This window comes from Molothrus ater, chromosome 1 (genome assembly GCF_012460135.2).
Source record: "Molothrus ater isolate BHLD 08-10-18 breed brown headed cowbird chromosome 1, BPBGC_Mater_1.1, whole genome shotgun sequence".
Lineage (NCBI taxonomy): Eukaryota > Metazoa > Chordata > Aves > Passeriformes > Icteridae > Molothrus > Molothrus ater.
The window spans coordinates 105,843,371-105,861,839 of NC_050478.2; the positions used below are offsets into that span (position 1 = coordinate 105,843,371).

General features: G+C 37.6%; 1 protein-coding gene and 1 long non-coding RNA gene across 4 annotated transcripts in view; both read left to right on the plus strand.

The window, feature by feature from the left end:
- MIB1 (MIB E3 ubiquitin protein ligase 1) overlaps positions 1 to 9,204 on the plus strand; it is a 77,382-nt gene extending 68,178 nt beyond the window's left edge. For all 3 annotated transcript variants that reach the window (XM_036398711.2, XM_036398719.2, XM_036398728.2), the window contains exon 21: positions 2,843 to 9,204. In XM_036398711.2, coding sequence (XP_036254604.1) covers positions 2,843 to 2,983 — 141 coding nt within the window. In that variant the 3' untranslated portion in view covers positions 2,984 to 9,204. The remainder of the gene's footprint in view (positions 1 to 2,842) is intronic.
- Positions 9,205 to 13,066: 3,862 nt separating this feature from the next.
- Positions 13,067 to 18,192, plus strand: LOC118694421 (uncharacterized). The gene is made up of 2 exons (XR_004981430.1): positions 13,067 to 15,615; positions 16,398 to 18,192. It is a non-coding gene; the product is annotated as an uncharacterized LOC118694421 (long non-coding RNA).
- Positions 18,193 to 18,469: the final 277 nt, after the last annotated feature.

Genomic DNA, 18,469 nt, shown 5'->3' on the forward strand with positions numbered 1-18,469 from the left:
ATATGTTAGTGCAGCAAGCTTTTAAAACTATTTCTGGTGCCAAGCAGAAGTGATGCTGATGTCAACAGAATCTCCCACATCTGATGACCACACCATTCGTCAGGGATTCCCTGAATGTGAACCCTTTTGACTGTAATTGCAATACCTTCACTCCATTTCATACATAATCATCATCATCCATCTAATATCTTACGTATGTTCCTTCACCATACTTACATCACTTTCTTCTTCCTTAAAAAATAAATTTATTTTGTCACTGTGCACCTGTATATTGTTGTAAAAACTGTTTTTAGTAGTGAGGAATTCATACTTCAAGCAGTTTAAAACACCTTGTTAGTGAAAGAAAAATAATTTGAGTTGCAAACCCAGTTATACTAAAGGTGCAATGGGCACTTTCCCAGAGTACTTACCTGAAGAATTAATTCTCATATAGAACAGGCATCGTGCCTTTTTATACTATTTGTTTTCCTTTAAAAGATGGGAGTCAAATGTTGCAAGCAGATAAAAATGGGATTTCATGCAGAGGATGTTCTAACAAATAATATAATAGTTACAGGTACTTATTTTTCACTTTTATTTTCTGCTGTCCAAAAGGGGCATAAGGCTTGCAGTGAACTTTCTGCAAAGTGGTTAAATAAGGAATTCTCCTTCAGAGTTGGATAAAACTCCGTTATCTGGGCTTATACCCCACTGGGAAACTGCTGAACTTATTGAGAAAAGCCTGTCAGAAGAGAATTGTGTAGCAAACAGGAAGCTTGTTATTCTGCCAGCTGAGTCCTCCTACTGTGTGAAGTAACTTAAGTGTTAAGGTAGTATCATGTAAAGAAATGAAACAGCTAACATATTTTATATACTGTGCTTCTGTACTAAGCAGGAGAAATAGGGCAATCTTCTAATACTGCATATCTATAAAATGAAATGTTGGGATTTCTGTCCTTGACTGAATGAAACAGTTCAAAGTAATGATGTTTCAACAGATTTGATTTTTTAATTTTTTCTGTGTTCCTTAATGGATGTTTTCATTTTTAAATAATGGTGTAGCATTTGGAGAGAAACAGACCCTTGTAACTTCGGTAATTCTGATATTATATTTAGACACAAAAGCAAATAATTAGCCAAAACATACAGTAAATGCTACACATTGGGGATTTTCCCAAAGATAAGATGAGTGTTTGCTTTGTCAGTCCTTTGTGAAAGATCATCACGCCAGCGCTGCCAAGTTATAGACACGTGTCACACAGCTGTGTATTCATTGCATTGGAAATAGCTGTTTCACTGATACCTGAAGTCTGTGAGTTGCTGGAGGAGGAATACTCTAAAGGTCCCATTGATGTGTAGGATGTGAAGGTGATGACTTGATGTGAATGGAAAAATGAGCAGGACTGATTGACAGACAGACAGACAGTCTTCTTTAAATTCTTAGTTTGAGAATGTTTTGTTACAGTATTGTGGAAATTCTGGCAAAGCTGGAGCACATTCCCCTTCAGGGCTTTTTTACAGTATAAAATGGCTTAAGGTTTTACCTGGAAGTTTTATTTTCCTGCTAGTCCATTATACTAGTACCCTGAAGATAAAAATAGTGATTTGGCCAGATTCCATGCCAATTTAAACTCTTAAACAGAATTTTGGTGAATTCTTTTGGTCTTGAGTTATGCTATCTACCCTAGGAAGTAATACCTCTTGATTTCATAGAAAATGTGCTTTAGGATTTTTCTGAACAGGGTACCTTGGTATGAATTTTCTCTCATGCAAGGAACAAATTGAAGTGAAGCCCCATTGATGAGTACAGAAGTAAATCACAGGTGCAAGGTGGTGATAAAATGAATTTGTATTTGAAATACAAGCATTGTCAGTATTTCATTTTATGTATGAGATCAATATTTGTAATTGTTAGATATTTGTAGTATGTCTCAGATAAGAGGACATCTTAGATTTGATTTGTTCTATAGAATGGTCTTAACAATTTTCGTCTGTTGTAACATCTGTTCATTTACTAACATTTGATAAACTGTTATAAATGAAATCCTAATATGGCTGCAATATATTTATGGTGAAGGAACATGCCTTATGAAAACTTCAATTTCTGCACATGACAAAAGGTGAAGGACATTGTTCCTTAGTGACTTGGTGCAAAATGAATTTTGCTGTTGAAGAACTTTGGGCATTGACCATCACTTCACGTTCAGCAATTAAAACTGATTTTAAAAGTTTGCTGTGCTGCTGTTATGAGTAAAGGTTACAGATTTATTAAACTGTTCTTAATTTGAAACTTGAGGTGTTCTTTTTGTTGAAAATCTAGATAACTTCCACAAAGTACTAAATTTTACATATCAATTATGCAACATTTTTATTCCTTCTGTGGGTGTTGAGTGCTTGGTGTTTACAGGTAAGTTTATGAATGGCTAGCTAGCCTGAGAAGAAATTTGTAAATCATTACCCAAGCATTGCATACATCAAGCTATTGATGTTTTGTTCCCTGGAAGATTATATGATATAAAGTAGAATGTTTCTGAAGAGTGTTTTAATGTTGCAAATCTGCATAATTATATTGAAAATATGGTGTCAACCTACTACTGGATTGCCTTAATTAAAGAAATCATATTTTGAAAAAATCTACGTGGTTGTGTCATGATGGAGTAGGAAAAGCCCATATATTTTAAGTCCATGTGGAATAAAAATGGGATTTAAAAAAACCCCCACAATTTAGCTTAGTGGCTATGGTAATTATCTGCTATGCTTAGGATGACATATTTGTTGTTGAATTTCAGCAGTTGAGATGTTGCACACTCAGTACTGTGTGACTACTACCACTGAGGAGGTAACCTGTCCAAATCTTTTGCAGACGATGTGTCCTGTGTGTCTGGACCGCCTGAAGAACATGATCTTCCTGTGTGGCCACGGGACGTGCCAGCTTTGCGGAGACCGGATGAGCGAGTGCCCCATTTGCCGCAAGGCCATCGAACGGAGGATCCTTTTGTACTGAGCAGGGGCCGGGGTCTTTTTTTACTAGGTTGTGAAAGAGTAAGGACATGTTGATGCTTTTAAACCTCTGTTAGTTTGAAAGGTAGTAAAGGGTTCTGATGAAAACATTTCTAATACTGTAGCACAGGTTTGTTACATAGTAATTGTTTAAAGACTGTGAACACACCAAATAAAAGAAACAGTATTTGAACAGTCAGCTTGTAGCTTTACTCTTAAAAAACTTCTAAGCCTAATGCTAATTTAAAGCAGTCTTTTTTCCATTTTGTTTCTGTCTTCTTCTTCCCCTTAAAGTTTAAAGAAACAATCTTATTTTGGTTTTGTTCATGTGTATCATGTATGTATCAGATGTCAAGTGATGTAAGGGAATTTTTTTTTTATATTGTCAGTTACTCAGTTACTACCAAACATAAATATTTAGGATTTTTTTTTTTGGCTTTGTGCTTTTCTGGAGAGTGTTGACATTTCCTGTGACAGTTCTGATTCACAATTAATTTCTGTCTTGAAATACACAGTCATGAAAAATCAATACAAAATATATGCACAGTAATAATAGATACACTATTCCCATAAGGTCATGCCTCAGAATGCAATGGTAGGGTAATTCTGACTTCATCATGTCCTTTGTTCCTGAGGATGGGTTGTGTAGAAAACAATAAAAAGAAAAATCTGTTTTAGAAGCATTATGTTTCCAAAACTGCACTTTGAGCTAACAGGTTCAAGCTAAGTAACTTAAATAGCGAGCTTCATAATTCTGCTAATTACTTGACTTTGTATGGAATTGCTTTTAGCTTGAGTGGAAAGGAGACCATTTGAGCTGTGGGTCAGTTATCCCTTTTAGATGAGTGAATTTGATCCATTGTGTAGAAACACATACATGCAGAGCCATTTAGAAATTGTGGGTCTGTGAATTCGGAAAAAAGAGATTTTGCAAAATTTCCTTTCTTTTTAAGTGAGTTTTATTGTCTCCAGGCAAACAGTGTCAACAGCAAAAGAGAATATTTAATATTGATTATTCATCTAAGTGGGGTGTTAACACCAGAACTTATCTGTGAGCATTACCTAATAATACTGCAAATGAAGATATTGCTGACAGAACAGTGAATTTTGTGAGCTGTGCCTAGTTGAGCTGAATTTTGCTGAAGGAGTTTCTTGTCCCTGACATGATAAAAAGCTGTTCCTCCTGACCTCCAAAATGCTACTGTTAGGGACTGCAAACTATTAATATTTTGAAAACAAATGTATCCTTTCATCCTTTTTAGTGGTAGAAAATACACTGATTTAAGGATCTCTTGTAGCTAAAAGGAATCTGTGCTTGCTCCTAAGTGATTTGACTGTTTTCTGAGTGCACAGTTCATGTAGCCCATTGCCATTGTGCAGACTTCATTTGGATGTGCTCTTGCAGAACATTAAAGAAATCCGTGCTGGAGTCACTTAGGTGCCTTACTTGCAGCTAAGATGAATTTATCATTGAATTCTCATTGCATATGTCTAAAATGTGGATAAAAGGATAGTTCAGGGAAGGATCCAAGTAAGGATAATGTTGTAATTGTGGTCCTTGCAGATAAATCAATCTGTCTTCTGAAACTGATCTTGATATGCCTGAACTGTGCAAATGTTGGCAAATGTCTCAGAAGACTGTTAGTAATAAACTGTAAAGATAGACAAACCTTTAAGCAATAAGATTTAAACACTGAATAAAGTTTTCCAGGAAACAAGTACAGTGATATATTGGAAAAGTATATGTAGAGGGGCTTTTAACACCATGAAGTGGTGTAATACACAGCCTTACAATAGCCATCTTTAATCCTCATCCAGCATTCCAAATGTTCCTCATTATTTTCAGTGTTCTTTCATTGGACACAATCACAATCTGGAGTCACTGTAGTAGTCTGGTTTATTTTGTATACTAGTAGTCATCTGTTCTCAGATAATTGTATTCTTGACCAAATGAAGCAGGCTTCCCTTTTTTAGCTTCTTGATTCCTATTCAAAAGTACCGTAATTTCAAGGAGTTTTGGAAAGTTTTTGATGTAAGGCCTTTTTTCAGTTCATCATTTTGGGTATCTCCACTTGAACTCCGCGTGCATCTAAGTGTTCATTGCAGTTTTCATTTGCACAATATGCATGTTACTAAGGTTTTTGGTTTGGGTTTTTTGGTGATTATTTTTTTGGTAGCATGTTTTACAGCTGAACTTTCTGTAGTAGGCTTCAGTTTCTTGTCAGGCTTCCCCTGGAAATACTTCTATAATAGGATGTGCCATTTGATGATCCATTCTGAGTTTTAGCCTGTCATCCATCAGATTTGTACTTGATTTCCTCTGTTTCTGGCAGACATATTTTGTCCTCTTAATTCTTTAAGGCAACCTCTGCAAACTTGGCTGTGCAGATGCAGGGTGGATCTCTTCTTGATAACACAACTCAAAACTGAAACCTCAGTATAGCAGTTCACATTTTCCTGACTGTTGCTGGAACAAGCCAGAGTTACTTGAAAGTATTCCAGCTTAACATCAGCTGAATAATTCAGCTGAGTTAGAACAGATCTGAAGCATCCTGGGTAGGAAACTGGATGTAAGTTACTGTCTAATACCCTCAGTGCTTGAATACCATCACAGTCCTATGGAAATGGAGACAATGACTGAAGGTATTGCTGTAGGAGCAGCTTTAGTATCCTATACTGCACTCACACCAGATGGATGTGACTGCATGGAGTTTGTGATTGGACTCATTCAGCAATGTTGTGTGCCAGTTGAGACTGAACTGTGTCAGCTTGATGGTGACGCAGAAAAACAACTATTTTAGTGCCAAGAAAAACAACTGAATTTAAAAACTAGGAAAGCTAACCAAGATGCTTGAATTATTTATATAGGTCTTTTATTGACAGGAGGAAGAGCTGTATCATGTCTGGAGATGGCGATACAGTTTGCCTTTCAAAAAACTTAAAGAGGAAAAATGCTTGCAAATCCAGTATCATTTATGGAAATAAATATTTATATTAGACTCTCTCTTTTAATTCAGGTGTAGAAGGTGAGCCAGTGTTGTTGAGGATCCCAGTAAGCTCATTCACTTTATTTTGTGGTTATCTGTGCACAGAGTGTGAATGTTTAATTGGATAGCACATATTTGAAGGATGAGAAGTTCACTTGAAGGCCAAAGGGGATCATAACAAGTAGTAGAGTTAAGGAAATATCACTGTGCATCTGTCTTCAACAAAAGATTAAAGTCTAAATTTCACCTGAGCAAAGTGAAAATTAGAAAAATCAGTTAGGCATTTATCTCTTAATTTATTGTAAAGTCGTAGAATGTAAGGGTTGTAAGGTTTGTTATGTCCATTCCCCAGCATTTAATAACAATTTTGAAATTAAATTGAATGAAATATCTCCATTTGTTTCTTGCAACAAGTAACAAGACACCTAAAAATATGTATTGTTCAGTGTGAGGTATGCTCAGATGTTTAAGTAAAATACTTTCTTTTCCATTCATTAAGGGACATAAACAGTCATATCACTATGTAGTGATTTAAAGTGTAAAGACAACCTAGGAGGTTAACAGAATAAACTAAATAGTTGTAGATTGTTCACTTTTGTATAACTACTTTTGACTTTTTTTCCTCTCAAAACTTGTATCATCACTTATTGTGGCCCAAGCTTATATGGCACTTCTCAAAATCTGGGCTGCTATTACCTACTTTCCATTTGTTGGATTACTGTGTATTTGTACATTGGGGTTTGGAGAAATCCCTTTTTCCTGAAGTGGATAATAAAAACTAGACTGGTGAGATAGCAAACAAGTTCCTTTCTAAATGTGGAAGTTTGATTAGAAGGTGGTATTCTTAACTTGGACTGGGTGAGAATATAGCAGATTTGCACAAGTACTTGTGCCTTTTTAGCATAATCTTATAATTGGTATTTTAGCTTCTTTTAAAGACCTGAAATGGTCTTTTAAAATAATTAAGTACTTATTGTGTAGATATTTTCTAGAGATGAAGGTTTATGTATGTGTAATTATCTTTAGCAGTATTAATTGCAGTTAGTGTAAACACTAAATTGTTTGAAGAAGCTGCTTTCAGCTAGTGATCTGAGCTTCCTCTGAGAAATTTAATTTTACTCTTCCAGTAGCAGCTGGTGAACCGAAGAGCCTATCCTGTTCTTTGTGCTGCATGGGTCAAGTTTTCACTTTAAAAAACCAAACCCCAACAACACTACAGTCTAACCTTTAGCAGTGCTACCTCCTTTCTGTCAAAGTGCTGAATTCTTCTCTAGCTGTTCGTAGTCTTTGGGAAGGGGTGGGGAACACATCAGTTTTCTTTTGCTTCATCAGTTTTGATGTCTGAATACATTGCAGAGGTTTTTTTACTTTAGAAAATTACTGTGTAAAAGTTGCGTACAATAGCAGTGTGTGATTTGCCACAAAGTACATTGTATACCTGTGCATAAGTTCCTGGAATTCATACTGTTGTCTTTCTGTGCATTTCATACTTTGTTTGTGTTGACAAAGCTAAACTGTTGTCTGCAGAAGCTTTAGTATGTGCCATTTTTATAGCTCAGCCTGTGGCAAATACGCAAGTTCTGACTCAGGGCTTTTTAACAACTTAAACACATTCACAATATTCTTCAGCACATCTTGGAGAATACTAGAGATTTAATGACTGTACAGTGCCTTGATAGAACTACTAAATGGGCAGCAGCCATAGGGTCTTCACAAGAATGCAAGTATCTTTTCAATCCAGTTAGTGAGTTGATGTTAATATAGTTGTAATGCCCTCGCCATGGACTTATAAACTTGTATATATTTTCTGTAAAGGAAAATTGGCAAATTTAGATATTGTTAAGCTTTCTGAAAGCTGTTTAATTGTTGCACTGGTCATGAGGATCTAAGGGCATAATATTCAAATTTAAAGAAGCAGCTTTTGTGTCAAAGACAGCTGAGAAAATTTTCTGTATGTGACATTTTTAGTGTGAGGAAGAGGTCATTGTATAACATGTAAAAGTAGCGGCTTTACTCTGATCTGGTAAATCTTCTGTAAGCGAGAGAGAAATAACCAACAATAAAATCAGTATGTTTGCATGCCATTTCATAGTTAGAAAACTTTGTGTAATTTTGAGCTTCTAGAAATACTTAATTTGTCCCAGCCTTAGTGTCTTTATGAATGCAAACTATTCATGTTAGGAAACAGTTTTTACTGAATCATAATGAGCATTTTTGCTTTTGTTAAAACTAACTTTGTATTTTCTGTAAACTGTAGATTTTGACATGACTGTTTATTGGAAAAATTTAAGGTTGCCTGTGTGAATGTAGTGTATTTCTGTATGCAGATAGCATTATATAACTGCTTACTTTAAAACTGCTTAGCAAGGTCTAAGCTTTTCAAAGGAAATGCTGATGTACTGTATGGTTAGTAAAACTTGTCATATAAGATGTATACTGACTTTTTGAAGAGCTTTGATTTAAAAGTATAGTTGGGCTGAATTAATACTGATATTTTGCACACAACATTGGAAAAAGGGTGGTGGCTCATTTGTCTTCCTCCTTCTGAGTTGTAATGATGTTAGATGTCACCATGGAATTTGAAAATTGGATACCTGAAAAGGTATTTGCAAACTTGGTTACTTGTTTGCATACAATGTTTAAAGGAGCACCAGACTTTATTGAGAAATTTTGCAGTCTGAAATTCTTCAAAAAACTGGTTCTTTTGTAATATGTTCCTGAAGAATGAGTTTGTAGAAGCATCAGAAGTGCTATGTGCCTTTGAATCTCCAAGGTACTCAAACATTGTTAAAGCAGCACAGTAGAAGTTCAAAGGGTGGATTATGTTGTAACAACAGAAAGGTTGATTTAAAATTATTTCTGGATTATGTGCAAATTTTTCTGTAAATATGCAGTTCATAGTACTGTTCTACTGACCCGAGTTGCTGTTAAGTGTATGTTAGACTCTGTGTTTACTTGTAATTGAATGGCCTTTACAGATCTGGCTATGTGAATGTGATCATTTAAACATCTCCTGCCAGATACAGTAACTTCCATATTCTGAGACAACAGATGCTGCATCATGGTTTGTACTTTTAGGATTCAATTTAATGGATGCATTTGTAAAAAAAAAAAAAAAAAAGCCTATGTAATCAAAGGCAACAAAACCAACCAGACTTATATGGCTTAATGTTTTTATTTGTCCTAGTGTACAGGTGAAAAAAGGAACTGACAGAATAAAAAGTTTGTTGCTCTCTTTCTCAGTTTCTTTTCATTTTTCAAGTTTCTTCAGCCTTGGTTTATATGACAGGTCTGTATAAAAACAGTGTTTTCAAATACTTTTGAAAAACTTTATTTTAAAATAATTTATGCAATTTGTTAAAATACATTTGAAGTAGCCTCTTGTTCTTTGCTTTGGGATTTATGAGCTGTTCACATATTTCTCCTTATGTGTTCATTGAACATGACAGGAGCAGTGCTGGCATTGGTTGAAGACTTCATCTCTGTGGTCTCAAGGGTTTCAGCCCCTGCTGTTGATTGCAGTGGAAGCTGCAGGTTTTAATAGTGTTTGGTATTGATGGGTTTAGATTTTGAGAAGGCTGTTTCCTAGTGTACAATATAAATAATTATAATAATTTTATATAAGTACTGTGTAATGCAGTTAATTTCTGTATAGTGCACTTGGCTGTTCTAAGTCATTCCAGCTATATTCAATATACAGTTGTCTGTTTCTGATGGGAGTGGTGAAGGTGCATGGAGATTTCCTTTGGATTTGACATGAATCAAATGCAGATTTCTTCATGGGTGTACTCTCATTTAGGGAGTAAAGATTAGTGGTAGTATTGGAATAAAAAAGCATTAGCCTTCCTTTTCAGACTTAGTTTTCCTCCATAAGGAAAGGAAATATAAGTTGTCAGAAATAAAATTGAATAAAGTTGAATTTTTGTGCAGCCCTGCTCATGATGGTGACGTGCCTTGGAAAACTTTTGCTTTCAAGAATGAATCATACCAACTTTTCTTGATACTTAAAAGAAGGTTTTGGCTGAAAAAAACTTAAGGATTTTAAATGGTTTGTTTCCTTTTCAGCAGAGTAGCATGTCCTTGCTTTCCAGGAGATAGTAAGGTAGGGGTTTTTTGCAGTCTTTAGAAGTGATGCCATGATGGATTAAAATAGTTTATATTAAAAACTGAGAACTGTGCCAACTGGCAATGTACAAATTTTAGTCTTCAACAATGCAAGACTTTAAGTTATGGGAAAGTCATTGCAGTATCTACTACAATTTATTGATCTACAAGGATTTATTGATGCTTATGTGACTGCCCTAGAGAAGCTAATAAACCTAATTTCTAATTTTTTTAAAATACACTTGTGAGACTATAGTGACCTCTTGCAACACTAACACTGTTTCACTGAATTTTCCTTAGAAATAAATCTGTGGGAGGTAAGGAGACAAACTTAATTCTGAGCCGATTTCCCCATTGACATGTCGGCATCCTAAAAAGTGTATTTCTCCCACAAGGGGTCAGTAGCACCCTCCATTTGGCACCACTTTTTATTACAATATAAGCACAAAGCAAACAAGGGATAAGGATAATGATGATTGCATTAATATGTGGGTGGACCAGACCTAACTTGTCTCCTTCTTCAAGCAGGCTAAGTATAATTAGGTTATTTGCTGACTTCAGTAAGCACCATATTCTATCCTCTGACTCTCATGTGACATGAACATTGCTACTATTGATTAGGGCAAAGTTCCAGTGGAGTGTTTGCCTTTAGCTCTAGTTGAAAGTATTCATTTAGTCAAGCTTTTTTTCAAAAGCATGCAGTTGGAGCAGATAAACTATATGAAAGAGCTTGTCCAGCAGGCAGGGGAAAAGAATTCTTGTAAGAGTGTCCCACATATTCTTAATGATAACCACAGTCTCCCTAGATGGCAAGAGCTGATTAATATTTTCCACTCTATAGTAACACAACTTACAGTTAAATATGCTTTGAAGCCTATCAGGCTGCTCAGTGGAAGGAATGTCCAGCTTCTCAAGGCTTCCCTGAGTATGCAAGTTACTTGAAGGCCAGAAGTTTGAAGTTGAAGTAACTCATAATCTTTCTCCCAAGAGGCTGAACAGACCAGAGAGCTATTTCTTCAACAAAAATTTCCATCCCCGGTAGCAAAGTCATGTTTCACAAATAAGAATGTTGAGATGGTCAATGTCATTCAGGCACAGGTTCTTATGTGCGTTGACTTTAACAAGGGACCTTACCTCCATGTTTGCAACTCTTGTTATTCTCTCTGTCACAACTGTTGTGGGGTTTGTATTTCATGTCCTCAGTGCTTCTGTCCCCACTACTGAAATCCTCCATTGCAATTCTTTCTTTGTCTGTATTTTTGATAGCAGAACTGTGTCCCTTCCTTCTTGGTGTGTCTCTTCTGTCCCTTCTGTCCTCCTGTGTTCTTTTACACTTGAGGTTGCCATAAGCATAGTGAAGCCTTGTCCTTGTGTCCCTAACTCCACTGTGAATTTCTGTACTGACAGGAGGAATTCCTGAATTTGTTCTTGGCATAATTTCACATTAATTTATTGACATCCCTTGTTTCTCCCCATTGGTGGCATAAGAAAAAGTTTTTGTCTACCCCTGAGGAAAGGATAGGGGCCACTTCTGATCTCAACCGTATGAGGAAATGCAGAAACAAGTAAGTGTTTCAAGGTTGTTTAGCTTGGGTGATGTCCTTTTGTCCTATAGGCCACCTCTAATTTTCATTCTTACTGTATCCTGGATTTGGTTTTTGGTGGCAGCTTAAGGGTTACTTCTCAAAGAAACTCACAAGCAACTAGAAGAGAGAAGCTTCCATCTAGAGTGTCTTGTGCACTTATGTTGCCTGGAGGAAGTTCAGTAGGATTGCTTGCAAAGAGAAGGGGTCTGGTTTTGGACTTCTTGCTGCCTCCATAAAGAATTAGGAAAATAATTCCATCTCTTTGAACAAGGTAAATCTGAAATCACATTCCAAGTATTTCTTTTCTGCTAAGATTACATAATCCCTACCATGTATATGCTTTATAGTTGTAAGGTAGCATGAGGTTCTGTATGAAAGCTATATAAACTAAATGCCAATTATATACCATCTATTTCCCAATGGCCACAGATTGTTGGCTTTGATACTATTGATACAATACTATTATTTTTCCTCTTTTCTGTGATGAGACCAGTAAAGGATAAAAAATAAAGATCACTTCAGGTCTATCCAGATAAGGTGGCTTTCCTAACACAGAGCCCTAGTTAAGCTGTTTGTGGTACAGCTGTACAACATATTCAAGTTTTTTGTCTGTTTTTCTGATTTATAGCACATGGCACTTAAGGCACCTAATTTATATCGATATTGGGTTTTGTTCAGGTGATTCTGATTGTGTGTAAGCCTGAGGAAATCTTGATCTTGTTGTCTGCTGAAACTGCATTCTCCCACCATTTCCTGTAGAGGACATAGAGTCTGGAAGCACCATACTATTTTGTTGAGATAGAGAAGTGGGCTAGAGTAGGGGAATAGGGAAACTTAAAGCTAAAATACAGCCATAGACCTAGTTCTTCTGGCATTTATGAAGTAAGAAACTCAGATGGCAAATTTGACAGAGAGAAGAGTGGTTTACTAAACTGAGTTTTAAATTCCTCTGTACCCTCTTTGGGGAGCCTGTAACATGGATACATTGAGTCCTGCTGGAACCCTGCCATGTCCTGCATGTCCCACCACCCTGGATAGGTCCCTCCACACTAAATCTCCCTGGAGGAATACGTCTTATAATTATACTGAAAACTATTCCACCCATGGAGAAGGAAGGCATGAGAGTTACGAGCCAGTCCCTGGTGCAAAAGTTGTGGATTTGCTGTTTTATTTAACACAGTTTTCTTCCCATGGCACACACTGAGGATGTAAAGGAGTAAGTGATCTTGACTTGGATTTTCTGTGTGCTGTGGCTGTCTGCACCCAGGCAGCAGCTTAAAGGAGCTGCTGCAAATCAACTGCTCAGTAATGAGCTGTGTGAGGTGCTCGCCCTGCAGCGAGCAGAAGCTGGGAGCCACTCAAGCTTTTAAAGTGCTGCAGCCAAGTAGGGTTGAGTGGGCCAAGCCCTCTGGGCATCTACTTATCCTGAGCTGACATTGCTTTATTGGTAAGTGGCATGGAAATGAAATAGATTTGAAAAGCATATCTTCATTAACAAGATTGGGATACCAGACATTTAATTTTAGGCTTTATCTGCTGTGCTGAATCCAGCGGTGACGCCGAGATTTGGCAAGCAGTTGTTGAGCACTCCAGGAAAGGTTACTCGTGGGCTTTTGTAGGAGTTTCTCAACTTTGAGGATGTAGTCAAATAGTCCTCAGGAGAGAAAAAAACCAGCTAGCTAGCAAGAGTGTTTCAGAAGAAAGTTTATTGGGTTTTTTTTGGTTGGTTGATTGGCTTTTGGTTTGTTTTAGTTTTTTGTTGTTGTTCTCACCCTCTACTGGATGGCAAGTGTGCCTTGTTTTTTGTTTCTCTTGCCAATTTTCATTTAGCCAAAAATGCTGCCATAACTGGTACTTTACATCTGGATTTGCCATCAAACATATATCCTATATGTCTGTTCCAGCTATTCCTGACCATCATACTACCTCTCCCCAGAGCATCCTTCCAAGGGTGTGAGTGTGTGCTTATAGGAGAGCTAGTGTTATCCTCTGTAAGGACAAGGAAAGGAGTTTAATATTGATTTGGTCTGATCTTTTTCTTTCTGACCATCTTCAATTATCAAATGTTGAGATGCCTTTTTTTTCACATGGCGTTTAATTTTGAGAGGAAATCAGTGGGGGCATCATTGCTGTGCCTGGAGTTCTTGGGTTTGGCCTGTCCTTTCCTACAAAAATTAGACCTGTTGGTCTAAGATTGGTTGGTTTATGAGGTACAGGTATTTAAACACTAAGCTGGCCAGTACTGCTCATAGGAATATTAATACAGATGGCCTGGAGCTGGCAGGTTTTTCTAGTGAAGATAAGGAAGAGCTTAGCACATCCTAGGTTAAGCTCCTCCCTGTCACAGCTGAATGCTAAATGCTGTGTGCCCTGCAGTGTCTGAAGGGCAGATATAGATTAAGGCATCTTCATGGCACAATGCTGTGTCCATAGGAGCTAGCAGTGAGGGAAATGCACTGCATCCATGATAACATAATAGTTTTCATGAGTTGGTACATCTGGCTTTTCTGGAAGGGTAGGTAGCCTGAGATGAGGTCAGTAGGTACCCTAGGGAACCTGGAAGTAGAGCACTGGATGGTGCTGGGTACTTGTAGCCCAAAACTCTAGAACAAGTTTGCTTGTGTATCTGGATTGGCTGTCAGTGAATTAGAAACAAGAGGACCTATAAGGCACCAGCTTTCCATGTTTGCACGAAAAGTGTCCTTCCCTGTGCTTTATTAATTTGCTTCCTCCTGAAAGAACACAGGAAGCTAACAAGCCTAGCTTGTTCTGCTTCAAACTGTGTCTATGCAGCATTGAACATCTCCTTAGATAGCTTTGAATGTGGACAGGCCAAGGAAAAAAAAAAGGGAGAGGGGGGAAGGACAGAGAGGTCTTTAATGATGTGTTACATTATTGATGGAATTTCTAACCCAGAGAACTGCCTGCCTGGGAGCTGTGGGCAGTGTTACCCACAGTTACTGCTTGCTTTGTACATAGTTCATTTTTGTTTTATTGTTCAGGGAAGATAAAGTGGTGTCTCTGCTAAGCGTGGTGACTGGCTGGGAAGAGCGGCCTGGTTCTGCTGAGCACAGCTGCCAAAACTGGAGCAAGCCAAGGGAGCGCTGTTCTTTTGTCAGAGACAGAAATGTGGTCTGACACAGCTTTCTTATCAAAGGGAAGGATTTTTCACTTCAGGAGGAAGTTTGGCTGGGAAGGCATTGGATAACTTTTTTTTTTTTTTTCAGCTCTGCGGGAAGTCCTGTATAAATGTGTTTTCCATGGATGTAATAGTTCTGCTTCTGACTCTCTGGAGAGAACATTAGTGCCGTCTATGCGGGAAATAACACAAGGGTGACTAAAATATTTTTAATCTGAGTAAGTCAGCAAACATACCTTGTGTGCTCACAGCCAGGAGCCATTTGCTCTTGGCTTATGCCATGGAGCAGGCAAAAAGTAGGTCTCTTTTTTTTCTAATTTTTTATTCTAAGTATTTCTGAAATTTCCCCTGATCCGTTCCAAGCCATCATGTTGTAGTTAAATTAAAACTCAGCCTTTTCTTCTGGTAAATACCTTGTGTAACAGGAGTGATTTGTTTGTGTTTCAGCTTAAACTTGGATAATTTTGTTTAAACATTAAGAGCCTATGTGTATATAATATAGAGAAGTTTCTCTAGTACAGTTGAAGAAACAAGTTATCCTCTAACTGAGGCCATTAGATTGTGATTTGTTACATTTGGTTTCCGTGGTTTTCCTGTGAGTCTTTACACAAGTCACTAAGTTTTGTGTTTCCTCTCTTTCTTAAGTGTGAAATGAGAAATTACTGCTTGGGGGTACGAAAAGAAATCTGCTGGTGTATGCAGGGACTCCTACAACAGCTGTAATGAGTTCCTGAGTAGATAAGATGCCTCCCCTGCCAACCAGTCACACTGTGGTGTACCAGCTCAGTTCGGTGTTTTCCTGATGAAAAACTGAAACCAGGTACTAGTGCTACTTCAATCTTGTCACAGAGCAAATAGGCATAAAATGAACTAATACCTTCCACCACCCAAGCACTGGGAGTTATTAATTAACTAGTAATTATATGCCAATGTGTATTTTATTATACTTAACAAGTAACTGTTGATCATTATTTCCTTATTAAATCTGTTAATGAGAAAGGGCTGTATTCAATGCAGGTACTGAGTTATAACTAAGTGAGCTGACAAAATGCCAGCTTTTGGGTGGTAACATTTCTCTGAGGTTCTCTCTCTGTGATCTTGTCAGTGCACTGAGTATTTCAATAAGTGCTCTCTGCAACTCCACCTCCCACAGCCAGTGGGTGTCACTGCAAGCATTGCAGTGAGGGAAGAACGATTTTGGGGAGAAAGAATAAAAGTTCAAGTGTATGCTGTATTTTTTTAAAGTTAGAAATAATTGCAGAAGAATAATTATATCCTAAGTTACTAACCTAGCAATCTGCACAAATGTTTCTTGGAGATGCTTAAAGGTCTGAAATACTTATTAAAAAAAAAATAAAATTAAGTATCCTAGATGGCCAAGGCCAATCTTCTCATAGAAGTCATGTCACTGGCCACTTCCATAGCCATATTGGCCCCAAATGCTGCCTTGCTTCCTAGTGCTTAATGCTATGTGCCTCAGAGATGATGGTGGTTTAAAAAAACCCCAACAGCAAAAGAGCCAAAAACAAACACCAAAGAACCCCCAAAAACCTTTCCTTGAATTCTTTAAAGCCACTTATATGGAATTCTTGCTGTTTGCAGATCTGAGTGCTAAAGGTCACTCTCCTCAAAGCCCCCATCTTCCCTGGAGAACCGGCCATCCCCAAAGCCAGAGAAGCTGACTCAGATGCTCTTCCAAGCCACTGCTGGGAGAAGACATGGTTGTGCCATCCCAGCCCTGTGCCCCCAGCGTGGCACAGCCCAGGCAGCCGTGCAGGCTGGGCACTGTTCACAGCACAGACATTGCCCAGCAGTGGGAAGGAAGGGTGGCCCCTTCGGCAGGGGCCTCCCTCGCACAGGTCGTTGCTAAGGCCGGCGTTGTCTCTGCCTCTGTTATCGTGAGGATGACAGTTTAAACAGGCCTTATCACTGTGTATTCAATCAAGGTTTATGAGGGCTGATAAAGATGTCACCTAGTTGCTTTGTGTGTTCATTAAAACCCTATTCCCCAGTAGGACTTTGCTGTGTTATGTTTTTCTTTTTTTTTCTTTCTTCACTGAATTTTAGATGTCTTCAGAATAAAGAAGTGTGTGTTGGGAGGAAAGGCATAATGCTTACTTGAATGCCCCTAATATTTCTGTGGGAAAGCCCAAAGCCCAGATTTAGTAGCTTGGTTGACACTACTCTATCTGCATTTAATATCTTATATTGTCATAATTGCTTATTTAATAGTTCAGTAAAGTTTCCTAAATGTAGCATATGCAGGGCAGTAAAGTGGCTTGTGTGCACTTCCCTGCTCTGTTGTGTTGGTGCTGAAGGTGGCTTGGGAGGGGCTTGGTGTTACTCAGTTATGACACAGGATGAGTTCTCATTGAGACTTTTCCTGATGGATGGAGACTGCATATTTCCAACACAGAAATGTAAGCCTTGTTCACTTATTGTTCTGGTTGTATGTCAAAGCTGAAGAAATGGTTGCAATAAATAGGTAGTCATATAAAATGCATCTGTAATTTTCAAGTCATCTGTCTGTGAACAGTAATAGAAAGTAGGCAAAGATTAAGTCTGTCTTGTCCTTCATTTCAAAGTGGTTTTTTTTTCCCCTCAACCCATGTCCTCCTTGCTAAAATTTAAAACAAATACATTGTCTTGATTGTATCTGATGTCATGTCCAATTCTGCCAGTCTTCAGAAAAATTTCTACAGTAAGAAGTTGCTCAGTTGCATTTTTGTTGGTTAAATAAAATTTGTTTTAAAACAAAACATCTACAAAACCATAATGAAATATGATTAGTTGCAGCTGCTTGCTGTGTTATAAAAGAGAAAAATGTTAGGGGAGTCTATTGGCTGAAAAGATTTGAAAATAAATAACAGACTGAAGACCTTAGTTCAGGCACAAATCAATTGAGATTAAGCATGTGTGTTCAGGCTCTTTTAAAAAATGGGAAGAAACTGAATACTCAATTTATTCCGTAGATCCCCAGGTCATAGTAAATTCCTGTTATTTACACTTTGGCTCTCTGCATCCTCCAAACTTTGTGAATACTAATGGCTGTTGGCATTTCAGAAATGATTCTTTCACTTTGTTTACAGTTTTGCTGCTGCTGGCAAGCATTGGACTATCAAAGGCTTTAATGCTGTGCATGTGCATTTCATAATAGAATGTTATTCTATGAGGATAATAACACTTACTAGAGATCAGTAATAAAATGAAAAACAGCCTCTCCAGCATCACTTGTTAACACTTCTAATGATTGTTTGCCTATTAACACTAATTGGTTATATGCTTCCATTTTAGCCTGTGCAGGCTGGCATAAGCACGAAGCACTCATGTATGTACAGTACTTATGAATAGCTGTGCTGGCCTACTGATCTCTGCAATAAAAGTTACTGTACCATGATCTGGGTCTGCTTTTTTTTTTAATGTTTTATATCAGAACCACTTGTTGACCTCTGCCTTATCAATTCACTCTGTCTGCCTTTAAACAGTAGTCACAGAATTCTCTAGAATATTTGCCTGGTACAGTGGTGTCCATTTAGCCTTGACCATTGAATACTCTGTGGTCATCCAGTAGTACAGTATTTTTTGAAGCTTGCCTTAAAACTAGAATGTGTTGTTAAACCTTTGTTTGACCTCAAACAGTTGACTGTGGGCAGTCTAAAATAGTAATTTATTTG